The 19,146-nt window shown below is 42.1% G+C and overlaps 2 protein-coding genes across 9 annotated transcripts in view; one reads left to right on the top strand and one right to left on the bottom strand.

The window, feature by feature from the left end:
• The window catches only part of ESYT3 (extended synaptotagmin 3), a 31,228-nt gene extending 20,432 nt beyond the window's left edge, over positions 1 to 10,796 (top strand). For 3 of the 4 annotated variants that reach the window (XM_048308973.1, XM_048308976.1, XM_048308975.1), the window contains exons 13-23: positions 307 to 369; positions 469 to 537; positions 1,760 to 1,825; positions 3,096 to 3,182; positions 4,013 to 4,162; positions 4,698 to 5,134; positions 6,175 to 6,264; positions 6,791 to 6,922; positions 8,344 to 8,449; positions 9,026 to 9,075; positions 9,967 to 10,796. In XM_048308973.1, the coding sequence (XP_048164930.1) occupies positions 307 to 369; positions 469 to 537; positions 1,760 to 1,825; positions 3,096 to 3,182; positions 4,013 to 4,162; positions 4,698 to 5,134; positions 6,175 to 6,264; positions 6,791 to 6,922; positions 8,344 to 8,449; positions 9,026 to 9,075; positions 9,967 to 10,003 (1,287 nt within the window). In that variant the 3' untranslated portion in view covers positions 10,004 to 10,796. The remainder of the gene's footprint in view (positions 1 to 306; positions 370 to 468; positions 538 to 1,759; positions 1,826 to 3,095; positions 3,183 to 4,012; positions 4,163 to 4,697; positions 5,135 to 6,174; positions 6,265 to 6,790; positions 6,923 to 8,343; positions 8,450 to 9,025; positions 9,076 to 9,966) is intronic. The other variant, XM_048308974.1, reaches the window with a different exon arrangement.
• Positions 10,797 to 11,243: 447 nt separating this feature from the next.
• CEP70 (centrosomal protein 70) overlaps positions 11,244 to 19,146 on the bottom strand; it is an 11,420-nt gene continuing 3,517 nt past the window's right edge. For all 5 annotated transcript variants that reach the window (XM_048308983.1, XM_048308981.1, XM_048308982.1 and 2 more), the window contains 10 exons: positions 18,529 to 18,628; positions 18,053 to 18,141; positions 17,647 to 17,721; positions 16,494 to 16,596; positions 15,666 to 15,836; positions 14,881 to 15,027; positions 14,190 to 14,358; positions 12,858 to 12,972; positions 11,829 to 11,908; positions 11,244 to 11,455 (listed from right to left, as the gene is read on the bottom strand). In XM_048308983.1, the coding sequence (XP_048164940.1) occupies positions 11,388 to 11,455; positions 11,829 to 11,908; positions 12,858 to 12,972; positions 14,190 to 14,358; positions 14,881 to 15,027; positions 15,666 to 15,836; positions 16,494 to 16,596; positions 17,647 to 17,721; positions 18,053 to 18,141; positions 18,529 to 18,628 (1,117 nt within the window). In that variant the 3' untranslated portion in view covers positions 11,244 to 11,387. The remainder of the gene's footprint in view (positions 11,456 to 11,828; positions 11,909 to 12,857; positions 12,973 to 14,189; positions 14,359 to 14,880; positions 15,028 to 15,665; positions 15,837 to 16,493; positions 16,597 to 17,646; positions 17,722 to 18,052; positions 18,142 to 18,528; positions 18,629 to 19,146) is intronic.

Below are 19,146 nucleotides of genomic sequence, written 5' to 3'. Positions count from 1 at the left end.
ATGTATGTGGCTGAGCATGTTTTTAGGTGTCTGGATGCACTGGGGAACCCAACCAGTTCTTCACTGAGAGATTGACAAACTTTAATGCAATGAATTGCAAAGAGTTACTCATCTTACTGGTCTGCTTAGAACTGTCATGCTGTGTTGGCTTGTGCTCCTCTAAATTGCAAGTTTTAGGAGAAAGGCAGAGAGCTGCTTAGCCTTCAGAAGCTGCCCTTGCAATTTTATTATGTTTTACATTGTCCTTGGTGGGTGATCCTGAGTATTTTGTGTTTTGGTTTGTTTTATCTTTCCCTGCCTTTGCAGGATAAGAAAGGTCTGTCTACAGCAATTCTGATTGTCTACTTGGACAGCGCCTTCAACCTTCCTGTAAGTACAAACCCCCCATGCAGCAGCCCTCACTCCTAATCGCCTTTTTTTTTTTAAGACTGCAGATTAATTGTTTTAAATTCTCTTTTACTAATTCAGAAAAACCACTTTGAGTACTCGAATGGTGAATGTGGAGCAAAGAAGATAAAAAATAACAAGTACCTCAAGGTAAAGTTTATATTCTTCTCCCATGCTTGCAAATAATGTTCTGGGTTATGTGGTATCATAGGAATTGAAACTGGTGGTGGTTAAAAAGAAATAATCTCTCCACTGTCAGAATCTAAGTGACATGGGGCTCAGAATAGTGACTGAAAGCCCACCCCAGGGAAAGTCTAGGACGCCAAAGTAGGAATGCAACACAGAAATGTTTGACTGTGTGGTTGTCTTTCTTTCTTATGCAAAAGAGAACCTCCAGACATGAGACTAAGTCATAATGTCCTTGCTGCTGCTGCTGCTCTTTCCTCCCTTGCTGAGCTGTTCCATTGGGGTGGGAGGAATATGCTCATTTGTGGTAACTTTCCTGTTCACTGGAGATGTGACCAACAGATTCCTCCCCACTTGGATTTAGAAGGATTCAGAAGCCTTTCTGTCATTCATACTATCTCTCTCATAGCTTCTGTTTACTTTTTTCCCCACATACTGTATTTTGCTACTGTGATGTAAATGGCAGGTATAGAGAAGAAGGTGTTTCTGCCTTTTATCTTAAACAGGCTACACACAAGCACAGCTCTGAGCTATGGAGAAAGCTTCCCATTCTCTCTGAGCAGCTCCTCTCCTAAATACCATCTTTACAATTTAGATGAGTTACCAGCACTGTGATACACATCACATTCAATGATCCTTAATTCTGGACCTCATTGTGTGAACTTTGTATATAGTGTTGTGCCAAGGCTAGAACCTCAGCCTTAACTTCTACAGCATTACTGCAAAGAGGTGCAAGAGGTCCAGTATTGTTGCTTCTGGACAGGAATTGTTACTTGATGTCTAAGATTCACTTCCAGCTGCTTTAGAGCAACTCCTGAGCCTTGGAAACCAATTCTGAGAGTCCTGGTTCAGCCAGGAATGATCAAGATTTCCCACTGAGCCTTCAGGTCTCCTCTCTGTTTCTTCCCAGCTTCTGACAAATTTTTTTACTGCTCACCCATTGAAACCTAAATACATAAAACTTTGGCTTAAATGTGTACTCTTGATGGTGGAGGGTAAGACTGTGCTGTGTTATGGCTGGAGGCTTTCCTGTGTGCTACACTCCTCAGATGTCCCACATCTGGAAAATATTGTCAGCTTTCCAGCAACTTAAGTAAGAGTAGTGGTTTGATATTGCTTCCTGTAAACTATAAATTTCTCAATGTTTTTTTCTGCCCTTTTCTTTCTTCCTTGTATTAAATGACAGAAGATGGAACGAGAACCTTCCTCCTTTGTCCTGCTCACAGTTGGGAGCAAGACTCAGAAGAGTAAGGTGAGGCTGTTTCATTCTTCTGCTTTACATCTTATGGGTGACTGTCTCCAAGGAGCCTCTAGGAAGGGAAGGACTTGTGAGCTGTAGTGATAGCTGCAGAGCCTGGGAGTGGGACCACTGTGTCAATGAGTTGTGGTGGTTAGAGGGTGTTTGATCAGCTGCTGTACACATGTGTACTTCTGTGCCTGTGTCCAATAGTTCATGCTGGCCCAGACGCTCTAGTTCTATAAGTCTCGTGGTTTCTCAGAGCAGGGTGTCATTTGCATCAATCTGGCCTTTACTCCTTCATCAGAGTCTTTCCTGGCTCCTGTGTATCACAGTTTTACTGTTTTGTTTTTTGTTTGAACCCAGATAAGATGGATCTGCATCTCCTCCGCTTTACTTTCAGTTCATTTTTCATTATTTAAAAATTACCTTTGCCTCATGAGTGTGAGCAACAGCTGAGCTCTGCCCTCCCAGTAGCTCCCATGTTCACTGTCCTGCAGCTGGATGTGGATGAGGGCAGCCCTTTGTTCTTTTGGACACCCAATAAATAGGAATTAATCCTGTTGTGGCTACACATGAGCATACAGGACTGGCACCTATTTTCCTTTGTTCCTTCCACTTGCTCCACCCAGAAATTGGGTTCTGCTTGCATTTTTACCTTTTGTGGCATTCCCTTTCCCTACCATATCACCTGCCTCTCCTAAGCTAGGTCAGGCTTCCAGGCTTTCCCTGCTCCTTTCCACTTGCTGCCGGCGCTCATGGCCTGGCAACGACAACTTGCAGCCGCAGTCCCCGTGGGTGCTTTCCATGCTCTTTCATCTTTGAAGGGGATGGTGCTGAAGCTGTGCCCTCCTACTCTTCCCACGAGTTCTACACCCCTGAAACTGCCCCTCCAGCTTTCCTGCCCTTCCCTGTCAGCTTGCTGTGGCTTTGGGAGCTGGCTCAGGGTGCTGCAGGCTGAAAGCAGCACTCTGACTCTCCCTGGGTGGGAAGGTGGGAGGGAGGGAGCGGTGCCTTGCTGCAGGTGAGGCAGGCTGCTGGTCCAGGCAGCACCAGTGGGGCCAACTGCAGCTCACCAGACTTGTTCTTTGGCATTTCCACGCCCCAGAGAACTTGTTCTGGTTTTGCCAGAGACTTTGCTTCCATATGCTTCTGACCTGGAATTTCCATTCTCTCCATACAGCTGGGGTGTAGCATCTCTGAGGGTTACTATGGCCCTCTCTGGTGATCAGTGTCATGGATTCTTTGCTCTCAAAGACCAAGCTAATGTATGTTCTTGTTGCAGACCTGCAATTTCAGCAAAGATCCCACGTGGGGCCAGGCTTTCACCTTCTTTGTCCACAGTGCTCATTCCCAGTCACTCCACATTGAGGTGAGAGAAAAGCCTTTCCTTTGAAGACCAACTGCACATCTGTAGGAAGAAACCTATGGAGCTTAGTGCTGGTTGTTTCTGTGCAGGATTCCTCCTACTAAAAGGTGGAAGAAGCACCTGTTGTTGCACAGACAGTTCTGTATTAGGTGGTGGTGGTATCTACCTTTTTGGTATCTACCTTTTTTGGTATCTACCTTTGTTCTAGGATCATGTTACCTGCAGTATCTTAGTTCAAAATGTGGGATGTTTCTGGCTGCAAAGTACAAGGGGCATTTTATACAAGTCTGTGTATAAAAATATTTTGCTGTCAGAAATTGCAGACTTCATGATTCTCAACCAGAGCCCTACCTCTTCACCTCTGTGTTCTGGCTCGTTAAGCAACCCTCTCTCTTTAGCAGGATTGCAGTCACAGCCAGTTCTGTGGCAGTCACTCGGATACAGAAAGGAATTGAGCTTGGAAGGTGTATTGAGGTTAAATAGGCTAAACAAACTATTACCTAAAACATGTGTAAAGGTTTATACCACTTGCCATCTCAGCTGCTTAGGACACTGCCCCCAAATCAAGTAAGGAAAATCAAGTAAATCTCAGGGCATTTTTTTTTCTGCTAAAGCAGTTCTTTCTCTGCATAGGTAGTGATGGGATTTTTATTCCAAATGTACTAACTTGCTACACTGCTGAAATGATGGCATCACCCATTTGGATGTAAGCATACAGAAGTAAATAAGCTAATTTTGGTTTCTGTCTGAAATACCTTCTTGCCTTGCTGTTCCCAGTGGTATGCTTCCCAGTTTCCAGCTAATAAAAACTTCTGTTTCCTTCCGTCCCCCAGATAAAAGACAAGGAGCGGGATAGTGCCCTGGGAACTTCAGTGGTATGTCTCTCCCACTTACTTAAGGACCCAAACATGACTCTGGATCAGAGATTCCAGCTGGACCATTCCAGTTCAGACAGCTTCATTAAGATGAAACTTGTACTGCGGGTAAGTTGTTCTTTCCCATATTCATTCAGCTTCCCCTGCAGAAGCATCCAGTTATAACCAGGCAAAAGAGATGAAAGGTGGATGTGGAGAAAGACAGCTTTGCTTCACAGTTGAGTAGAGAGTGGAAGTGTGACAAGGTATTTAAGTGCAATTAGGAGTGTATGGTGGGGTTGAGAGAGATCCCTGAGGCTTCTTAAAACAGTGCAGTGCCATGGCTGAAGATTGTCTCATGACGATAAAGAGTTAGACTGAGAAAATCTAAGCTGTGGAAGTCAGCTCCTGAACAGGGAGAGGCATTGATGCTTAGGTACTGTTTCCTCACCGTGCTCTGGATCAGTGCTTAGATACTGCTGAGTACAAACACAGTAGGATGAGAGGAGAGAACACCACACTGAATCCCAGAGGCCCCTTTCATCTCTAATGGCAGATTCCTGCTGTTACAGTTTTGTGGTGAAATTTCCTCCTGGGTGGTAATGCTGGCATTCACCCCAGTGCTATGGGAGCAGCACTCACTGTCTTCCCTTGGGATTTTTAGGCACTGAATGTTGAAGAGCCTGATCCACAAAGAGTCAAGGCTGGTGTCAATGCCTCGAAGCCAGGTCCTGTGCGTGTCACGGAGAAGGCTGGAAACCAGCAGAAGTTTGCCTCTCCACCACAAGTCTCAAAAGTACCTCCGATGAGCAAAGATTCTGCAGCACTTGAATCTCTGCCAAAAAAGGACAGTGGAGAAGACCTGGACACTAAAGACAGTTCAGCAGCCCCTGTACCAAGTGAAACTGTGTCTGGCCTTGATGAAGCAGAGGGCAAGCAAAATGCAGAGCATGGCCCACCGTCAGCATTGCCCAGCGGAGCAGCGGCCGTGCCCACACTGCCTGTCCTGCAGGAGATGAGGCTGGCACCCAGTGTCACTTCACTGGGGTCCCTGCCTTCTTCCTGCTTTGAATTAAGTAGCAGCAATCTGGACATTCATAAGTAGGTGTTCTTCCAGCGGAATTGTTCTTCTCTTGGGAAAGTTTAGATGTTACTGTTGCATAGAGGTGAATTCAAGTCTGCTAAGTCATTTGGGGTCTTGGGTCTCAAGTCACCTACAAAGAATTGACCTAAGTATTCCAGTCAACAGCAACGTAAATTACAGGGTACTATCAGAGCAGGTGTAAAGGGAAAGCATTCACTCTATGGCTCTCCTAAGAGACTGCATGTGTTGGTTTTATATTGTTGAAGAGTTTCTCAACACTCATTTAGCAACAGGATATTGGAAATCTGAACATCTCACTTCTGTAATAACTTAAACTCTTGATAGGCACCTCTGGCTGCTTAAACCTCTGAATGTATTTATCCAATACGTTTTAAGACTGATAATGCTGTGAACAAAGTTTTTGTGGATAGGTGTGCTTGTGTGTGTCCTTCCCACAGTGCTCAGTGGGAGGCTGCTCTGTCAGGCAGGATGGACAGAAGGATTTGTCTCTCCTGGGGCACAGAATGGAGCTTGTGGAATCCATAACAACAGAAGTTACAAAGATTCACCTCACTTAAGAGAGCATCAGAGTTGTTACAAATCTGAACATCAAACTCAGCTCTAGCTGCAATTTGGTGAATTGTTGACTGGTGAATTCTCTAGCTCTGAACAGGGCTTAATTTATGAACTATTTTTAAACCATTTTTAAGCTTTTTTTTTTATCTTAAACTACTTTAATAACATGCAGAATGAAATATGAGAAAGCCCTCATTTTGCTTACACAGACATTCCTGAGGGAACATGTAACATGCTAACCTGTACTTTGCTGTTCCATCAACAGTGGGCCATGTAGGGGCTTTTTTTGGGAGTTTGTGTTGTGGGAGTGAAATTGGGTACCTGTAGAGAAGGCAGGGATGGGGCTTCTGTGGAACCTCTGTGGTCCAGCTACTTCCTAGATAGCAAACCTTAGGATGCCAGGAAGGATGGTGCCCTGCAAGTTGGTTTTAGTCCGTGTGTGGTCTGTATTTAAAAGCCTTGACTGTGCAATGTCTTTCAGCAGGACTGAGATGCCTCTGGGGGAGATCCAGCTGACCGTGCGTTACGCTTCCATTCAGCAGAGCCTCGTTGTGCTGGTCAACGGCTGCAGGTAGTGCTTGTGATGGCTCAGAGAGGGAAGAGCTCTCTGAGCTGTGTCAGTCATCCAGCAGAGCCGGAGCAGAGCCACGTGCAGCAGGAGCTGCCTTAGCACTGGCTGGCTTCCATCTGTGCAGCCTCTCTGTGCCCAGCTCTGGTCGGTGCTAGCAGCAGGTCAGGGAGAGAGCCCAGTGAGTTGTGCTTGCTGCAGTAGAGATACTTCAACTATCATCCACCCAAAATTTCCTCTGAACAGCACTGACAACTGATGTGTGTCTTGGATGCTGGGATAGGCACCGTGATAAGGATTGATGCCTATGACTGAATATGTAATTGTTAATTTAGGAACCCCAGTAAATGGCCACGCACTCAGGAGTGAAAATTTTAACTAAACATCCGTAAACTTTTATTTGCTTATATTCCAACTCCTGAGATGAATGGTTTTGGCCTGTGAAGGGTTGGTCTGATTCCAAGAGAGCCAAGGTATTAAAACACACAGTGGGAGAACCTGCCTTGCTTGTCTGTATTTCTTTTAACAGAAACTTGGTACCCTCTTCCAATCGCGGAGTGGATCCGTATGTTCGTATATACCTGCTTCCAGACAGAAGATGGACAAGCAGGAAGAAGACATCTGTTAAGAAAAAAACTCTGAACCCCCAATATGATGAGAAGTAAGAAAATGTTAATTATGATTATGGCTGGAATAGTTATGATCTCTGCATAATGACAGGGCTTCCTAAGCTGTGCTGCTGTAGCTCCTAAGGACTCTCTTGTGAACATTTAGAGGTTTTCTGAAACAAATGGCACTTTGACTGTATTTTACAAGTCCTTGGGGCCGGCCTTGCTCTGCTTGTGGTGTTGTCAGTCCCCCTGAAGAAGGGTACACCTTCTTCCCTGTCCCTTCCCTGCCCCCAGGCTGCATTTGCTTCTTTGCAAACTGACATTCTCCTACCCATGTTTAACTCCCTGTCATGGCAGAGGCAATCTGCCCATTCAGGTACCTCCCAGAGCCTACTGCTCTGTTCACACTGCTTTGCCTGAAGCTAATTCTGACATCTTTCCAAAGGTCCAAGGCAGAAGTACAGAGCCTTTTGAGATTGGACCACCCTTTGGGCACATAGGTGGATGTTGTCACCAGGGCTCCCACCTCTTTGCTGACAGTGTCACAGCTAATGGAATGTGTTTTGCATAAACCCAAACACAGTAACCCTTAGAAGTAGAGCTCTTTTGAGAGGTGGTTTTAATCCCATAATTAGAGGAAGGTACACGTGAAAATATGTGAATAGTGGGTGATCCTGGGTGGCTTTTATTTTTCCCGTGTTGCGTCCTTTCTGTGTAAGTCAGAAATGGAGAAAAGATCTAAAAATATTTTCTTTCCTCTTAACACTCCAAACACCAAAGCTGAGGATTCTGATTATGTCCATTCTCAAGTAACTCCACTGATTTAGTGCCATCCCAGCAGTTGGGAACAGCAGCTTGTTTTCCTCATCCTCAGTACTGACGTATCCTGTACGTCCTCAATTAAGGATAATGCTTAGCTCCAAAACACGTTACCTGTTTCACAGCTCTGACTTGAGGAAAAGCTATTCAGGTGGGCAGAACTGGAGTGATTTAGCTTGGACAAAACTCACTTGACATTAGCCATGTGTGCCAGAGGCTTGAGTCAGAGCCATTAAGAATTTAATTGCCACAGGTTTCAGCCTTTGCCTGTTCCTGGTGTGGTGCAAGGCTGCTCTGTGAACTTGGGGGTTGGCTCATTACTATTTCCTCTTGAGTAATGGAAAACACGCTGATCTTCCATGGAGGCTGAAAATGATGTTAAATGGCATTTCATCATGGATGCATGTTTTCCTCCTTCCCCCTTGCACAGTGGACAGTCTGAACACAGTGTTGCATCTTTCATGAGGCCCAGAAGAGGTTTCCTGCAATGTGAATAAAACCTAACTCTAGAATTGCCTTTTCTGTGTGTTCCTTCCCTGTTAAAGTCCTGGCCACTAATGCTGTACTCTGTCACTATATTCTGTCCACTGAATATAGCTCATGGGATTTTAGTTTTTGCCTTAAATCTCTTCTTTTTAAACTCTAATTTTAGGTTTGAATTTTTTGAATCTTTGGAAAATGTCAAGAAAAGGTCACTGGACATTGCAGTGAAAAACAGCAGGCCCTTCATTTCACAGGAGAGGAAGGAGCTGGGGAAAGTAAGTTTAAAGAATCTGCACTACAGATGTAACAGAGCTGAACACTCTGGGCTATTTCTGAAATCCTGAAATGTGGCTCCAGTAACTGATTCTCAGTAATAGGGCTGGCAATCTGGAAACTTTTTTCTGCCAGATTTTCATCTGAAATGAGGCTGTATCCATGTGGGAGCTGCGTGGTCTCGTTTCAGGAGGGTGTTCCTGAAGTAAGGCCTGGTTCCTGGGCCCCCCTGCTGCCATGTGGGGAAGGGCTCCAAGAGCACAAACACGGAGCTGAGAAAGGCGTGGGACTAAACCCCACAATTTGCCAACAGTGCTTTAAGCTTTCTGTGAACAACTGATTCTGTGAAAAGTAAACTGCAATTGCTTCTTCAGTGACAGATAAGTTTCCAAGTAGTGCTACTAGGAAACTGAGCTGGTTCATTCCTGCACCATCCTGGGAATGTGGGAAGCTCCTTTTTTCCTCAGGCCTGAGTTGCAGCCCTACAGCTGGAAAGTGGGTCTGACTTGGGAGAAGTGGTAGCTTAGCTAATCAATTTACATGCTGAATAACCTACAAACAAAATTTGCGTTTTAAAGGTGCGCATCGACTTGTCCCAGGAGGATTTAATAAAAGGTTTTGCACAATGGTAAGTACTCATCTCCATACTTCCAAACCCTGCCCAGTGCTTTGCTGGGAGCTTGTATGACTGCTGTGAGAGTGCTGGTAACTGGGCTGTGTTTGGGTGAGCAAGAAGAATATTTGACCTGCAAAGGCAGGACTAACTTGAGCTAATCTGGTAGTTCTATCTGAGTTTTGTGTAAATCCACTGTCTGTGCAGTGCCTGCCCTGTGAGACAGCTTTAATGAGATGCCTGTGTCAATTATAGTCTTCAGCATATTTTAAGTTGTCATAAAAGCCACAGGGGCACATAAGTAAAAGAATTTTGTTTATTAAAGTAAACCTTGCAACAAATTTTAACTTGGATAAAGATCTTACATAAATACTCTGATCAGCAATATATATGTATGATAAAACATTAATTACAAAGCATTTATAGAAACTATTATAATAAGCCACTTACAGTTTTGCCTGTATGTTCATTGTGGTTCTGAGGTTTGTATGTTCATTGGTCTGTGGCAGAACAGAGAACCAGGCTTGGGTGTATTTTTCACTTCTGCGTCTTTAGTTAATGGCAGGAGTTCTTCCTTCTTTCTCCTTCAGTGGAGCCCAAGGAATGCAGTGTGGGTAGTCCAAGAGCTTGCCATCCACACAGGCAGTGAGCCAATATTCCAATAGGAAAACCACATTTCCCTGGCCAGCTTGTGTGTGTGTCTCAGGGCAATTATGGGAAGAGGAAAAAAGGACGCACCCAAAGTTCCTGGTGAAGAGCTGAAGTTTGAGGCCATCTCTGGAGCCTCCTTTGCTGTGCTGCCTGTGAAGCACAAGCAATACAGCAGCCCAAGTTCTCTCTACTGTGCCAGTTAAAACTAAGAAAAGCATTCAACTACTGTAATTACTTATTTTGTCTGTCTTGCAGGTATGAGCTGACAAGGGGCAGACGCAGGAAAATCTGATTTCTTCTCATGTACATAAGTTACTAATTTTTCAACTTTATATGAATGTACATAGCTCTTGTAATTAACATGTTTTGCACAGTCATTGCAAATTTGAAGCAGGCTCCAGCTCAGGACATGCAAATTTAATGATCCTGTTAGGGGATTAGTTCTCACTGAAGTTAAACATATTTTCCCCCACATAGGGAATAATTTGTCCTTAAAGAGTAAGTCCTTTATTCTTGCCATTTCTGGCAAATCCCCCCTCAAAGGACGTCTAAGTGTGAATCCTCTCTTAAAGAAGGGTTGTACCTGGGGATATTTTAGACTGTCAGCCAAGTGTCATTACTTTGCTTGGCAGTCTGATGGCCCTAGGAGCTTGTTCATGTTGTTTTAACATGGAAGTGTTGTACTTTTAAAAGAATACAATTTGAAACAGCATTCTTCAGCTGTAGGGCTACAGAACCTGTTAAAAGAGAAACTCTTTAACACTAATAGCAATTATTTTTTGAGAAACTAAGAAGTTGGTATTCCACTGTTCAGAAGTACCTTAGCAGACTGTGGCTGCAGGTATGTAAATAATGAGCTTCCAAAAGCAGGGAGATTAATTTACCATGATGTCATTAAGGTTTTAGTTTGTGACACCTTAACAGGTTTTGTCCTTTGTTACAGTACATTTCAAAACCTCATAAACCCAGATTCTGTCTGAGGAACAGCAAAGTTTTGTAAACTAAGCTTTATTAATATTGAGGCAAAATATTTTTGGAAGCTTGGTGTACTTGTTTCTGTACAATAAACTTCTAATTGTCTTGCATAAGAGACTTGAGCTATTCCTTTCTAAAACTGATTTTTGAAATATAACCATGGTAATTCCAAACCATCACCTGAAGCAAATTTCAAGTATTTTTGGCCTAGATTACATTAATCCAGTCTGCCTCAGTCCATAATCAGAGAGAATACTCACTGAGTGAGGATGTGTTTCCATCCCAAACTGATCTGGAAATGTGAACAATATTTTAAGAGGGTCTCCAGAAATCCAAGATTGAGCATTTGTGTGTGATGGCTGTGGCAGTTAGGGCATCTTTACCTCATACTTGCTGTGTCAACATTCAGAATGGTCAGTGGTTAGAGTTTGCCTGGTGTTGTGCTGGGTTCAGTTTCCTGGATTGATACAGAGTATATTGGTTCTTTCTCTGGGATTGAGTGGACCAGTTGATAGCAGTTAAAGTTTTTCTTAAAATTACCAAGAATTAAGAAAAACTAAAAAAAAATGCAGCAACTTTTATTTATGTTAAAAAATCTGGAATTGTTGCTTAGGATAACAGTGGTTGGAGGTAGCTGCGATGTCATGTGCACCAACAGGTACATCCACAGGTAAGAGAAATCTTGCTCAGGAAGAGCAGAGTCACCCATAACCAGCTCCCCATTTCAGGTTTTGCACTGCAGGTAAAATATCATCCATGTTACTGATTCCTGCAACAGAACAGAAAGCAAAAGGGTAAGGCTTATGTACCCAGAATACCTTTGAGTTCAACCAAAATTCTAACTTAAACTACCAGTGAATTAAATAAACTCCTCTCAGACCTTTTAATGCTTTCAGAAAAAAATCAATTTGACTTATGAGTAATATGATTAAGTAAGTGCAACCCCAGGTTCAATGAAAATAAAGTGTTTTGGTCACTTCCTGAGAAAACATAGAAAGGAGAGTGAGGCAAAAGGTAGCACCTTCCCTCACATCCTTCTCATGTTTTAGCACAGCAGGAGTAAACAAAACAGTTGTTAACTGTTTAGAGTTCTATGAGGAAGCACTGGCATGAAGGTAATTACTGTTGCAAATATCACTCACCTAGAAGACACAGCAAATCTTGAATGAGAGCTTGAAAGGGCGGAAAGAAGCACTCATGTTCTTCAAGTTTATTGATGATACTGGAATGGAAAGTGAGACTGACAGGTAAGAGGTGCAAGGACATGGCAAGTTCATCCCCTTGGTTGTTTGGTTGTTCTGTGTCATTACTTTGTGAAAACACTGCTACTTAGTATATAAAACCATGGACACCAATGTTCTGTTCTCCAGTTCTGAACCCTGCAGCCACCAAGGGAGCTGTCACGAGGAGCTCTGATTGCACTACTAATGCTTATACACATCCTTCCTTTCCGCCCTCACATGTCACCAGGTAGTCTGGGGCCTGGAACATGTCTGTGTATGCTAAATACACTGCCTGTGGGTGGCTGGTATAACTGCCTTGGAGGTGGAGCAAGAAGTGCTTTATAAGCAGCTGTTCTCCAGTTAAAACTGAGAAATGAGTGTAGAAAGGCAGAGGGAGTGAGTATTGTTACCTCGGCATGTGTCAGACTTGCTGCCTGCTCCTTTTTTAGTCGGTCTGTAAAACACATGCTGAATGCAAGCTCTTAGAGACTGCTACCACCTAGTTGTGGCTGTCATCTGTGGAACATTTAACAGGATTTGTCCAGTTTCTAAAGTATTTGTAGGCAGCTTGAGGCAAACCCTGCCTTAGCAACTAGTACACTTCAGTAGTACAGCTGAAACTTGCATCACTTTCTCCTCCCCACCCACGTGCAGGGTTTGTCTCCTGATGAAACATGCATCCCATTAAGGCTTGTTTGATCACATTATCCATGCAAACCAGAGAGTGGTTTGGAACCTTCTGGCCTCAATTCTTCCCTCTGTCAACTTTATCCTTTTGAAAGGACTCAAGATTTGTTTCAAGAAGGATAGAAATAACTAACACCTGTGCTGTCATAGCTCACTGACTGTAACAACAATGAAAGTTTCTTTCAGCATCAGTTTTTGCCAGTTCTCAATTACTACATTTGATGTTTAAAGAAGGGTCAGCAGTGGAACAGCCCCACATACCTATGGATATCTTGGGTGCCCAGAAGCTGCTGTACCTGCTCAGTCACGTTCTTATTAAAGATGTCACACAGTTTCCCAACAGTATCCACTACCACAGTGGGTGGAGCTGAACTGTCTGGAAAAACAAACACCTCATGATTCTTGTAACAGTAATAATAGGGAAGTATTTTGGAGACAGTTGAATTCTTGCAGGTGCACAGATTTTATTTGGTTTTCATACATCTAGGCATACACATTCCATCATTCCCAGAAAACAGAGTGGCCATGGTCAGAAATAAACAAATGTTAGCTAGGAATGGGGAATCTCACTAATCCTTTAGTGGCTAAAACAATTTTGGCAGAGCTGTGTTTCACAACAGAGAGGGTATTAAAGTGCATCCTACAATGTCAGTGGAAATCAGCCAACTGAAATTTATATACATGGAGAAGGGGTTATTCATTAGGTTCTTGTGACACAGCAGCCACACTATAGGGCTAGGCCAATAAGGAACCTGCTTAGCAAACATTTTGTTAACACCTAGAACTTGTTTTGTATTGAATTTTAACCTGTCTGGAGTGCTGTGACTGAAGGTAGCAGCCTCCTTGTTCTTTTCTCCCTCAATTGCAGAAGAATTAGGCTTTGACAAGGCATCCTCTGAGCTGCAATGATTAGGGGGAGATGCGGTTTCCTCATCTATGCTGGCTGCAGGCAGGAACACTGCTTCCCTCCTTGAATGAGGCTCAGCAGCCCAGGAGCCTTGCTCTGGGGCTGGACATCCTACAACCCAGCCCAACCTTTTAACCCAGGAGCAGCAGCAGCTGCTGCTCTCCAGAAGCTCCCACCAGAAGGGAAATAACCAACTACACCTCTGAGTACTGACAATTTTTGACATTCAACAACTTCTTTTGGTTTTTAAGTTTAGCAGCATAAGATGTAACTTTCTGAGGACTGGACCCAATTACACTTGAATGAATTACTGAGTAGAAATCTCATCTGAGGCTGAGTTATCTTCTTCCTTAAACTTGTTATCTTTCAAGTGGAGAATGAAAGACAATTATGAAGTCAGCTCACCGAAAACAAAGCTTTGTGGAAAAAAGGAAAGTTCTATTTCCTCTGTTATTCCCATCTTCTGCCTTCCTGTTATTCCTCAGTAACTGCTAAAGGCTTACAAATAATGGGGATTTGCTATTTGAACTGTAAAGTGACAGGAACATATTTTTATCTTCCCAGTGAAGAAAACACCTAGTTAATTTGTTTCTCAACAGCTCAACATTATTTTCTATGAAGAGGTCAGCTTTTCACTTGTCTCCTTTCTTTGGAATGGTGTGAACAAGCAGCAGGTAATTCTTTACCTAGTTCCAAGAGCTCATGGAGATTCCTCATGGCATTGGTCATTTCCCCCAGCTTTATGTAAACCTCATTCATGCGTGGATAAACACCATTCAGAGAACTCACATCAAACAACTTCTGGAAGTGAGAGACTATGGCAGACAGGGTTGTCAAGGACAGTGTCTGGCTGTTCTGGAGCAAGGAGGAAGAACTCATCAATGGTACTGCTTAACAAGGCAAGGGTGCTTTTAGCTGTGAAACATTCTTAAAACCAGAGTCTGTTTAGAGACTGAAAAACAGGGGTAACTTCCCTTATTAAATCTCAGCCTTTCAAATATTCTTAAATCTGAAGGCATAGTTTCAATAGTTTTCAGGCACAAACATCCACCAAACTAAATACTCTTTTGAAAGCTTTCTTCTCTGTTGCTGAGAGGAGCATTTATGTATTCTCAGCCCTGAGAGACAGACCAGGGTAGTTCCTGAGACTACAGGGCAATGCAAATTCACTGCTGGTGAAGTGCCTTTGATTAAAGCAGTCTTCCCCAAGGTGAATTTATCCATTATGTTAAAACAATCTTTGACTATTGAATGTCTTCAAACAAATATTTCTTAAATGCTGCAAGGCTTTCAAATGCACCAATCTAATCACTGTGTGAAGAATGCATTTAAGAATTCCACAGTAACTTGTGATTATAAACCCCTGGTAAAAATTACCTTTTCTTTATTTTCTAATTCTTCCAAAACTGCATCTACTATCAGCTGGAGGTCTTCAACTCGTATGGATTCTCTCTTATCCTGTGGATCTGCAGTGTTCCAAGGCAGCAATTCCAGAGACAGTTTTCTCAAGGACCTATGCAAAGCCTTTTAAAAGAAGGGAGGGGAGCCAACTTATTTTAGAAACTGCTTAAAGATGTTTTTATTATAGGAACGGATGTTTTTCTGTTTCTCATCTGCAGTAACATTCCAGCACTGGGGAGGGTAAGGTTTTAGTTTTCATGGAATTTAAACACGGTTTCTTGCTGACATTCTTTGATTTGAAAAGAAAACAGTTACAGTAAAAAAAAAAATACTATATTTGCTATGTATTACAGTTTCAGTGAAATACACAAAATTTTGTGTATTTGTATTTGTGAAATTGGTCACAAAGAGTCTGGCTTTAAACAAAACTATTTCACTTGTATTTGTACCAAAAAGTCACTATTCTGGCCAGACAAGAGGAAGAAAGAGAATGCACTATCCTTAAACGTGTGAAATGGACTCTAAAGCTTAAGTGTTTTCTTAAGGACTCAGCCAGTTAACAAAAACAAATAAAAGATTTACACAGAGAAGTATCTCTGTACATATTTCACGTGGACATCAGAATTATTTTTAAAATTTAACACCAAGCAATAATAAAAGCTACACACGAGAACCCCCACAACTACACAGAGCGAGGGATGGAGGAGTGGAGAGCAGAGGAAAGGAAGACCAAGAAGCAGAGTACAACAACATTTTGTTACCTTTAGGGCCATGAGCTGATCTGCCCACATTTCTATGGTGAGTGGAAGGTGCTCAAATCCACATCCCTGTCCATTCTCTTTAATGTAATTTTGCATTGGCCCTTTGCTGGGCTGAAATATTAATGGAGGAGCTCTTGGGCTTCGCAAAATAGAATCAATACGGGACAAAACCTTCAACAACAAATAACAAATGTTATTGCTCAAATATGTATGATGTTTTCCAATAAAATCCCTATCACAGTCATGATTTCCTAAAATTAAGTCATAAATAGCTCCAATATTACTATTGATGAATTTTACACATGCATTCAACATGCAATAGATTCAAAGATTTAAACATATACTAGCTAGAAGATATGTAAAAGTAATGCAAGTATATATATCCCTTTGAAGGATATTTAACATTTATCCATTGTTATTTCCACAGTTTACATTCTGCTAAGTTTTATTATATTTGGGCTTTTTAATTAAAAGGAAAATAAAAGCCTCTATCTCCTCAGGCATGTTTAAAACTGTAATCTAAGGATCTGTTTTGCCCAAGATCTTGAGCAAATCCCCTGTCCTGAACAGACTTCAGCTAAATCACATTTACCAGCCTAGTGTCTGCTTCCTTGCTGTGTTTTCAGGTAGTTTACACTGAGACAGAACAACCAAGAACCAGCCTACACTGACTGCCAAATCCAGAACATGACTCATCTTGCTTATAGAGCTTGATAGGCATTCTTAGCCTCAAACCAGCACGCTCCAGCTGACACAGCTAAACAGAACATGGATAATGTTTCATTGTAACAGTGCTGGAAACACGCAGAACAGATACAATTTGGGTACCTGCAAGTATTGCTGGCAAGCTGCCTGCAGCTGATTTACTCCTGCAACTCTCCCAGAGTCTTTCTTTTCTTCTATTCTTTCTCCGGTCCTACTCCCTGAAGATCTGAACAAAATACACACAGTGGGTCACACAAGCAGCCTTAGCAGGAGATACTACCTTTTGACTTGATGGGAGAACCAGGTGTGTAGCACATACTCACACCTACAAAGTCAAATATCCACGTTATGATGCTGGTCAATAGAATTCCATCAGACCCAAGCAGCACAGACTGACAACACAACACCTAATGCAAATATCATTAATTTATCTCAAGTCTCCAGGCTGAGGCTATGCCAGACTGCTTGCTGATTTAGAAGGGACACCACCAGTTTTTCTGTTGCCAGAGTTCTGCTATGGCTGAAGACTTAAAATTCAGAATTTTACTCAAAAGGCTCAAATTCCAAGCTGAGTCGTTATCCACTTCTGCTGGAACATCTTTCCTGGCTTATTATACAAAGCTGACTACTCTTCTTCATCTTAATCATACCCACTGCATGAGAGAAAAGACCATTTAAATATACACAACGTGTATATTTATTTTAAAGTTTAACTGATGTCGTTTTCAGGCTATAAAATATTTAGCATCCAGTATACACATGCACAAATGACTAAGTGAAATTACAGATAAAAACACTTTGTTAGTACTGGATCTTTAATATCTTTCATGTATTTTTTTAGCAATATTTCAGAAAAAAAGTCAATTTCTAAAAATAATATGGATATAACGTCAGTAGCTGCAACATTTTGCCAACTCACACTTTCACATTCATAATCCATCATGAAACCAGTAGCTTCCTTTACAGCTCATGGAAGCAGCACACACTACAGATGGCCCTGTACATCTTGCCTGCAAAAGAACTCCCATCAAATCCAGACAGACAAAATGAAATTAAAAAAACCACACTGCTGAGCCCCCATTTGGAGACCCTGCCATCATTTCAGAAATACAGAGGGCTTTAGAGGTCTAACAGCACTTGCTGCCCATAACCAGGCTCCAAAGAATGCTGATAAGGCACGTGCTTTATAAGCTACTCTCTACTTTATGGGTTGCAGAGTAACTTTGCCTTCAGAAGGCCAGAGGATTCATCAAAGTCCCTGAAAAAATATACTTACTGGATAGTTTTCTTTAGAGCTTTCTGTAGTTTCTTCACTTGGTGCTTGTAAAATTTTAATTCCTGTGCAGTTGGCCTGTTAGAAAGAAAAAGTACCAAGTTATTCGTCTTGCATTGGAAGGTATCTATAAAATTCATTCAAGTGAAAAAGTAAAAAAGCTTTGCCAGTGCTAAAACATTATTCTGGAAATGAAATTCTGCTACATTTCTACATGACAACAGCAATAAAGAGCAAACTAACCATTAGCAGCTGTTATTAAGAGTGTAGGGAGGAGAGCATGGCTGTTGCTGCCATATCTTATTTCTTTGATTGCAGATTTCACACTATGCTTTTACAATTGCTGGTGCTTTGTAAAGCAAAGTCTACTGAAATGGTCTTACAAAGGATGATACTTATCCTTTCTCACCTTATTTCCAAATCTTTCTTGAGATTTATATTTTCAAGCAAAAGCTGTTCGTTCTTGGCTTTTGTTTCAGTAAGTTGCTTCTGGAAAGACTGCAACATACACTGGGTTATTTCTTTTATTGCACTCATTTCATAATCAACAAGCTTGAACAATTTAAAGTATGTGCATGTTAAGAAGGGTTCCCAATTGCCTGTACAGCAACACAGCATGGATGAGGAATCAGATGATTGAGACCAAGAACCTGGTGCATTAGACCCCAGGTGAGAACTGTGACTGAGAAGGTCTATGCAATCCTCAGCAGACTCACAACATTTTGCTGGATCTTTACACAAGGACAGGGAACTCTGCCCAGGGAGGTTAAAAATTCAGAAGACATGACAAGAACAAGGGACAGAAGTCAAACATGTTGATGTATGTGGCTCTTGGAGGGTTACCACTGAGAGATCTCCACTGACTTATTCTTGGCAGTTCCATACCGTGAGTAGTGCTTTGTAATTAGGAGTAGCATCTAGATTTAAGAACTCTTCCTTGTTTTTTACTTCTGTCTGGACTTGGTCTTCATCTTTTTGATATTGCCTATTGGGAAAAATAAATTGGTTCAGTTTACTGCAATTCAATTAGCTCAAAAATTTAAAGTTGGTTTAGTTAGCAGTTATGTATGATAATAACATTTCCATAGACTACAAAGTAAATAGAATAGAAATTCTGCCCTAACATCCAGGCTCTAATTTCTGGGAAAGCTGTTTCATATGCTAATTAAGTGCACTTTTCTACAAGAGAACTCCAGTACAAGCAAATCCCATTTCAGTTTTCTCAATAATCTCAGTAATCTTGAGGTATAGGAATGTCTCCGGTATCTGTTTGTTGCTTTGTGCCATGCAGGCACTGGGATAGAGCTGAAAACCTTTAGTTTTGGGAGATCAATCAACTGAGCACAGCTAATGCAGTAATTCTGTCTGTGAATCATGGCAAAAGAGAAAAGGGGGAAAAAAACCCCCAAAAAACAAACTTACAGCTCAAATGTCTGAATACCCCAAACTTCTTAACTCTCCTGCTCTCCTGACTGAGACGCTGCTTAGCCTGACTGCAAATTA

Source organism: Corvus hawaiiensis, chromosome 7, assembly GCF_020740725.1.
Source record: "Corvus hawaiiensis isolate bCorHaw1 chromosome 7, bCorHaw1.pri.cur, whole genome shotgun sequence".
NCBI lineage: Eukaryota > Metazoa > Chordata > Aves > Passeriformes > Corvidae > Corvus > Corvus hawaiiensis.
This window is presented reverse-complemented; position numbering and strand designations above follow the sequence as displayed.